At 43.8% G+C, this 8,910-nt stretch overlaps 1 protein-coding gene across 1 annotated transcript; it reads right to left on the minus strand.

Annotated features, from left to right (window-relative positions):
- Positions 1 to 5,512: 5,512 nt before the first annotated feature.
- LOC127782578 (germin-like protein 8-12) lies at positions 5,513 to 6,726 on the minus strand. The gene is made up of 2 exons (XM_052309844.1): positions 6,576 to 6,726; positions 5,513 to 6,256 (listed from the first exon to the last, which is right to left on the minus strand). Exons 1-2 carry the CDS (start codon positions 6,694 to 6,696, stop codon positions 5,703 to 5,705), a joined length of 675 nt encoding a protein of 224 aa, XP_052165804.1. The 5' UTR covers positions 6,697 to 6,726; the 3' UTR covers positions 5,513 to 5,702.
- Between the last annotated feature and the right edge of the window lie 2,184 nt (positions 6,727 to 8,910).

An 8,910-nucleotide genomic window follows, 5' to 3' on the forward strand; every position in this document is an offset into this window, starting at 1 on the left:
CCGTAAATACAATCACCCGTATATATAACATATTAGCTATATTGGAAGCGCTCATGTCAGCCCATTCAAGTTTGAACCAGAGTAGAGAGGTTCAACCATAATAAACCTAGCTATGATCAGTTCGTTGTATCTTTGAATTTTTAATTACACTAGAACCAATTTACTTTGTACATATGTGTGGGTGGATAAATAATTACAGGAAATTATTTCGTTTATTCATGCACTTATTCGAATCACTTATTACTAAATAAAAGATTATTTGTGTGTAAATATTTTATATACATGTTCTTAGCAATTCAAAAGCAAATGTTGTAAAATAGTACGATAAAAAACCTAAAAGTCGAATTAATTTATAAAATTTAAAAATTTGGCTTATAGCAAGAAGCATAAACCAATCAATGATGCGTTCAAACATGAGCTCGATTTGTCGTCCGGCTTTATCTCAAGCCGGGCAGAAACTGATGACAGACAAAATTAGCAACTTTGATCATCCTTTATTTCGGTTGGCATGTTCTTTTTGAAAATAAAATTGATCCTTATGGATTATTTTAACGGTACCCCTGGTAGTACTTACGAGCATGTGTGGAGACTGACTTGAAATTATGCTAACATGTCCCAGGAATCATGCTATGTAATACGAATAGAATCGGATGATCTGGGCAATGACGTACGTGATATCCACACGGACTCTGCAACTTTCATTCGTTTGGTATCCATATCACACAAACTCTTATTCGCAGTTTGCTTGTTAGTCATGACTTCGCAATGAATGTTACGCGTGAAGGGAATCGGTATGGACAATGTAATATAGTTTTAACAAAAACATCTTCAATTTTTAAATCACGGTCGAGGGCAATGCAGTGCCAATCAGACATGCGGCAAGGGCAAATCGCGCGCATGAGGGCGTTGCGGGCCCAATCGTGCATGCGTAAAATCGCGCGCATGAGGGCATTCTGGGCCCAATCACGACGGCACGTAAAGGCACTTGTGGAAAACGCACTCAGTCGCAGGCCTGATTGCTACATGCGGCAAGGGGCGCGTGAAAAGATCGGGCCCAATTAATTCGCGTGCGTCTCGGATAAGAGGGACACTCTGGCGTAAGAAAAAAAAAGGAAAGGATTTGACTGAAACATAATATTAAAACCGATTCAAACATAGATGACGTACCAAAATTCTGGCAGAAACAACTTCAATTTTTATAATAGTAGAGATAGCAAAGGCGTTTTAATGTGATTGTATAGCTAAGCTTAGGGTTCTAATTGATCCTCCCTCTTCTCTGCCCCTATGTACAATTAGACTATCTCTACCGTCACTGCACGAGGATTCAGCTGCTCTAACCTCAACACGGCATCGAATCATAGGGAGCCCAGATCCAACGTAGAGAGAAACTGTCAGCCACCACCACTCTCGCTCAAATTCCCCACTGACAACGAGGTTGAGGATTTCGATGAAGAGGAGGAGCAAGACGACGACGGTGGGCCTCAAGACCACCAGGTCTGGTGGTAGCAATACTCAGTGGTGAGGGTTGTTGTTCGGTGACGGTGACGATGATCACGACGAGGGCTTCAACTTAGTGATGGTGATGGAGATGTCGACGATGACTACGACTAGGAATGTGGCCGGTGACAGCGAAAACCGTGGCGAGGGCTTTGGCTCGCGCGCCATCGACAACGATACACTACTGCAAAACTGGTCTTTACTGGTGTCGACGTTTGATGTCTCGACTACGGTATTTGGACAGTATGGGGATCATCGGTGCTAGGATATACGCGAGACTGAGGTAAAAGAGACGGATACAGAGAATTTTATACAGGTTCAGGCCCCTGAGTGGTCAGGTAATAACCCTACATCCTGTTAGCCGGAGTCGATGTTGCTCTTTATTCACCACAATCACACCAGTACAATATGTAGGGTAGCCTATCTAACTGTTGTCGACATGGCGGTCTGAAGGTCTGACTCGTAGTCGACAACAGGGTAGCCTTCCTCCTCGAATCCGTGTCCGGCGAGATCAGAGATAGCGCTTTCGTATCTCCTGACGGTATCCGGAGACACCGTAGGGGAATAGCCATGCCTATCCCTGAAATCGATATCCGGCGGCGTGTCTTGGCGTATGTAGACTTGTATGTTGTGGCTTCTGGTGGGCGTGTGTTGATTGTCATGGGTGTCTTCCATGATCGTCTTTTTCTCTCCTCCTAGGGGGTCTTGTATTTATACCCATAGGTGTCCCCTTGTCCAAGTAGAACTAGAGAAACCACTATGGATACAATCCGAGTAGTCCTTGTCGTTTCTATGTAGAACTCTGGTTGTCTTTCCTTATCCGGAACTCCCTCGAGGTCAGTTTCCATATAAGACATGGTATGTGGTGGATCCTGCCGAGATTTAGTCAACTACTATTAGGTATGTGGTATCCATAACCCTGACAGCTGGGTGGTGCAAAAACCACATTAGTTCTGGTTTGAATAGGAACCGGGACTAAAGATTATTTTTAGTCCCGATTAAAAAACCCACTGAAACTTTTTTATATTTAGTCCTGGTTGGTAAGATCATTTTTTTTGTCCCGCTTCAAAAAGTTGATAGGCCGTGTCAGGCCCCAAGGATCTTTAGTCCCGATTGGTATATAAACCGGGATTAAATATCATCACTTTAGTCCCGATTGGTAGCACCAACCGGGACTACAAATCCGAAAAAACATGCCGGGTCGCACGTGTGCGCCTCCCCGCCCTTAACTCCTCGATATCTCCACGCCTTTTTAAGTCATTTGCGTCTCCTCCTCTCCCTCCAGATGCGTCCTCCCCTACCCTTCCTCCTCCTCCTCCCCCTCCCCTCCCCTCTCTGTCGGCGACGGCGTGACCAAGAGGAGGAGACGCGGCGCCAGCTGCGGTGGGGGAGGGGGCAGCGGCCCCGTCGGCGAGGTCTGTGAAAATTAATAGGTATGTGGAAAAAAAAACTCGTCAAAGTAAACGACATGTGTATGTTACATAATGCATTTAGTAGGGATGGTGATATGTTTGATGAATCTAGGTCTTGCATCAAATTGGGAGTAACTTATTTACATATATTGTACATTAGTAAGTTCTTTTTTAGTAATAGTAACTGATATATGAATATCAATTAACCCTTTAATATAAACAACTTTGTAGGTATTGGTATTTCTAATGCTCCTACAAAAAAGTTTCCTAAGCACGTGAAATTACCGATGTAGTACTTCAAGGAGTATTCCGTGGTATCATATATATTGATATCCCAAAGGATGCACGAATGGCCTAAAACATTCATTCCTCCTACCTTATTAAGTCAGGTAATAATAGACAATTCACAACACGAATGGCACTAGGTAAAAGCATCTATCTAATTGAAGAGATCTGGAGAAGACTATCGGAGTCAAAAGGTATTTTGGCACGACCAGAACCACTTTAAAAGATTGCTTACTTTCGGCACATGGAAACGTTTCCATTGTGGGTGAGCGGCTCCCCTGATTTTTAACACCAATGCACTAGAATTAATGTGCGCGTAAAGGACAAACGGGTTATCACCAATCTAGTGACTATGTTCGTTCCTCTCTCTAGCTAACATTTCTAGGGAATATACTACAACTTATACCAAAATACTCCTCTAATCAGGAAGAAATCCCAGACAAAGCTAGGTGAATTAATTCTAAAACAAGAAACGCAGAAACAAAATAATAATGTTTATAATCTATGAAACCCGCTGATCAACTAATCGGTTGATTGGATCAGGAGAACTCTCCACAATAGAGTAATTACAGGAAAGAAGGTGTGGAAAGTACACGGAGAGAAAGTAAATATGGAAGCAAAAAATATATTAATCAAAATGTATGAAATCTGAAAGATACATGATGGTTAGGGATGCTACTACAAATCGGACGTCCGATCTATTGCAAAAGATCGGACGGTGTTGCCTATCACAGAGTGTTTCACATGTTGTACCACTCGATGAAAAATGTTTCAGATGTTTCATCGATCGAGGAAAAATATTTCATTGCTTGAACAAAATTGTTTCAATCAAATGCAACATCTGAAATAGTCTGGTTGCAACACTAAGAATCAGTAAAATGCAACACTGAATCAAAACAAAATAAAACACCTTAATACAATAAAGTGCAACCAAATAAAATAATATGCTGCAACATCACTAAAACTCCAATGAAATAAACCCACCTTCGTCATCTTCTTCTACCCCTAGCTGCTAGAACCAAGTAACTGATGTTTGCGGGAGAAGAATAGCGGCACGATGTGGATAACCTCGCCCAAGACCGGTTGAGTCCTCACCGACAGCCAAATCTAGCACCTCTGCCACGTCGCCGCTGCTGCTGTGTAGCTGCCGGCAAGGTCCAGTGCCTCCTCCCCAATCTTGCGTTGTCTACACCCCGCCGTCGTGTGGCCGCCAGCAAGGTCCAGCACCTCCTCCTCAATCCCGCGTTGTCTACCCTGTCGTGTGGCTGCCTATGAGGTCCATTGCCTCCTCCCAACCACGCGCCGCCATGTGGCCGCCGGCGAGGTCAAGCACCTCCTCCCTATCGCGTGCCACCTTGCTCCGATGTCAACGCCGCCGTGTGACTGCCGACAACGATGCCTCGCCACGGCTTGCAACTCCACTGTGTAGAGGCGTTGAGAAGAGAGAGACTTTGAGGAGAGAGAAGAAGGCATGAAAGGGAATGTGTGGTGGAGGAGGTGGCTGAGAGATTTGGATAAGAACAAGCGTCCGATATTTTGAGCTCATCCGGACATCAACGAAACATTTTCGGTTGGTTACCGATACTCTGACGACAACTCCTCTGAATCAACTCAACTCCTAACCATATTCCTTCTATATATTCTCCGAACTAGAATCGGCAAATCCGACTTAAGCTACACTTCAAAAGTAGTAGACTTTTGAAGTGGAATGAGCTGAGTTGTACGTGTGGAGTGAAAGTGAGGGAGGGGTATTTATTGATGGGATGACCACCAGGACATATATAGTAGATATATGTATTTGGTGTTCTGTAGTAGTATGCTGAGGACCAACACACGAAATTGTGTATGGTTGCCTGATACTTCCTCCGTTTCTAAATATTTGACGCCGTTGATTTTTTTAAATATGTTTGACCGTTCATCTTATTCAAAAACTTTTGTGAAATATGTAAAATTATATGTATACATAAAAGTATTTAACAACGAATCAAATGATAAGAAAAGAATTAATGATTACTTAATTTTTTTAATAAGACGAACGGTCAAACATGTTCAAAAAAGTCAACGGTGTCAAATATTTAGGGACGGAGGGAGTACTTCTGCGTATTGCAACAAAAATTTTCCATCCACCGATAGCTAGACTAATTTGTTTTCTTTCTTGGTTCCCTACGGAACAAATCACTATTCGATCAAGACTGAAGCAGGGTTTCATGTACATGTAAAAACCGAGTCTATAAATACCATGCATTCACAATCACTCACAGTTCGTTTCATGTACTTCATGAACGACCATTAGCTTTTATATTAACGAGGAAAAAGAGGATGTAACAATGTCCATTTCATTCCAGTTATTAAACACGGATAATCAAACGACTGTAGCAACATATCGTGACACACTAATTGGCCAGCAAAAGCCCATTTATTTTACATACTGTAACATACTTTATGAAAAGTGCAAGGTGCATATCACCCTCCCATACACAAAAGCACAATAAATATATAAGAATATAATCAGTAGTTGTTCTCCCAGAACTGAGATTGGAGCCAATCAATTAGCTTCTTTTCCACCTGAAACGCCTTGGTCAGAACATCATCGGAGATCGGTGGCTGTGAGCCAAACACCGCGCTTGCAATAGTAATAACTCCAGGGTTTTGGCTACTGAGTGCTGATTGGGCAACCGCTGGCTTGTCATGATCTAGGTTCATTTGGAAGTGAATCATTGCCTTAGGGAACACAAACACGTCACCCTTACAAACCACCTTAGAGAAGAGCTTGTTTGGGTTGGACGTGACAAAACCAACATAGAGTGTTCCCTCAAGCACGGTAAGGAGCTCAGTAGCACGGGGATGTATGTGTGGTGGGTTCACACCCATTGGCGCGTAGTCGATACGAGCCAGTGAGATGCCAAGGGTATTGAGACCCGGAAACTCCATGACGTTGAGGTTGGTGACGTTGGACCCGAGCTTGTTAAAAGTATTCCTTGGCATATCAAACTTGGCTGCATTGAAGAAGTCTTCCGAGCTCACATCCATTGGATTCTTGCAAGCAAATCCATTCACTCGCACTGTTTGCATATATAGAGGAATGAAGGTAACATGTATATATTTCCAAAGGTCAATAAATATTAAATATGCATGTCAAAGTTTTCAGTAATCACAACTACCATTCTTCTCTAGTACTGTCACCATGTAACAACATACAATTTCGGATCCAGCAGTGATAATATATATGCTACCAAAGATAAGGACAACAATTAAGATATGACAGCTGCTCGTAGGGTGCGTGTGGTTTATAGGGGTGAGTGTGAGTGCATGTATATAAGTGTTTTGCGTCTGTACTGTGTTTAAAAAGACAATTAAGTGAAGTGCAAAACATACACACACCAGGTGAGTTCATGTCTGCAACGCAGAAATCTTGGAGCGGGCTAGGATCATAGGCGACGATGGCCTGCCATGAGGCCAGCACAAGAAGAGCACCCAGGAGAAATAAGGAAGAGGAGGCCATTGTATCTCTCTCTGGTAGTTAGCTAGCTATTTTTACTAGCTCCTCTCCCTGTGGTTATCGTTTGAGACTTTGAGTAAGATGCTTTGGTTATTGAGGGGTTGCATGTGATTTTATAGCCGTATGCAGAGGTCGTCGAGGAGCGTGGTGACAGAAAAATAATTGCTTGCGTGCAAAGATCAAGTTAACTACATGTACGGGAGCTGACCAAAATTAAAGTGATTGAAAAGTACTTTTGGCTACAGTCGTTTATCAAACCGTTATGTCACTTGTAAGTTGTAACCTGTAGAAAAACAACTATTTCCACATGCATCGAGCGGCAAGGAGAGAACCATTTGGCGGTCCTCTTAACAAAACTCTTGTGATGATCTCATTTTCATAGACGGCTCTCTTAAGAAACCAACCAAGAAAATAATTTTCCAATTTTTATTTTTATAGGTGAAAAAACCATAAAAATAGTTCACATTTTACTATACATCTACACACAAATTTTCACACATGTAGCATATAGGATTCAAATTTGGGGCTCATACGTTACATGTTAGCCTTGTTAACATCTCCCGCTGGTGGCGATGTCGAGGAAGCAGGCGGTGGCGGCAACTTTGTGAGGCGGCTGCCAAAACTCAACCACCTCCGCGCCCTCAAGCCTCCCCAGCCGCAGATCCGCCGCCCACCAGTCTCGCTGCTGCCCACGCGCCTTGGCCATCACAGCTGCCACGTGGCCATCGCCGAGAGACGACGGGATCCAGGCGCCGACGGCGGATCCACACAAGCATGAATGACGGCTTGGAGCCGGTGGATGATCTGGTCGGCGACAACTCGGGTGGAGGACGGAAAGACGTGGAGAAAGACTAGATCATCGCCGTCCACTCTCTCGCGTCGCCAGAGATTAGATCAGGGAGAGTAGGGAAGAAAGGCAATTAGGGTTAGGGTTTTCGGACCCTCCCCTTCCGGCCGGCGATTTCATTGGCGTGGGACCAATCCAAGCTGTCCATCAGATCGGATGGGTCAGACCGGCCCCGCATCGGGCCGCCACTGCTATTGGGCCATGCAGTCTTTGGGCCGTGGAAGACAACTGGGCCGCGTGCCCTTTGCCGCGTGTCGGGCCGTTGCCGGTAGATGGGCCACTTGTCGCGCAATCGGCTCGCGCTAAACGGGCCGATCCGATTTTTTGGGTCAGTTACGAAAGTAATAGGTCGAAATAGAATTTTATTTAATTCCGTCGATTTAATTTATTTAGTCGTTTACAAAATTTTCTTGGCATTATTTTGAGCCATTTTAAAATTGCTGGAAAATTATGAACGATTACTTGATCACTATTATTGTCATACTATACCGCTTAAAAAATCGTTCAGTTAAACTTTATCCAACGCGACATTACACGGTGCAACGCACGGGCATTTTGCTAGTGACATCAAAAGAATAGTCATCAAATCTAGAATGGTTGACCTCGTCGAGTTATACAATGTTGATATTGAGAATCATTACACTAGATCGGGTCATCGGTGACAAGCTCAAACTGTCACCTCTAACGGGTAGGGCGTTGGTAAGAGATGAGTGGTCAGTGATGACTAAACTTATCTTTGACGGCTAAAGGCACGTCACTAGTATGAATCACCTCTGACGGATTACAAATGACAACCCGTCACAGGTAATGTTAACCCCCTTTTAACTTGTCGCGTCACAACCCGTCACAAGTGAGTTACATGTGACGAGTAGCACAATGCGGCCCATCAATGCTGCTGGTTACCGGTGAAAAAAATGTTCTTTTGCTAGTTGTAGTTGCATTCATCTCACAGATTCACACATGAAGGATGAAAGAAATGCATCATAGAATAGGTTTACATGTAAATCAACTTGCACTGGCAACAGTTCTAAGCACATCATGAAATCAAACAATTTGGGCATCACAAAAATCAACAGAGGACACGGTGAGTAAATGAAAGATAGGGGGACTTGGCTGTGACAAGGAGATCCTAAAGTTCCAAAGGAGAACCAATCATGTCAAACTCTGCAAAGAAAGCGTAATCAATCAAACCGAATCATTACGAAAGATGAATCTAGCAAAGAAGGAGAGAAAGACTAACCATTTCCGATAAGATTTGACCTCCTGAGCACCGTCGTTGCATCCACCTCCACCTCCCAAGCGCCACCATCTGTCCCCACCGGATCTGACCGCTGCGAGGTCAAGGGCGGTCAGATCCGGTGATCCCCGAC

This window comes from Oryza glaberrima, chromosome 8 (genome assembly GCF_000147395.1).
Source record: "Oryza glaberrima chromosome 8, OglaRS2, whole genome shotgun sequence".
Classification (NCBI taxonomy): domain Eukaryota; kingdom Viridiplantae; phylum Streptophyta; class Magnoliopsida; order Poales; family Poaceae; genus Oryza; species Oryza glaberrima.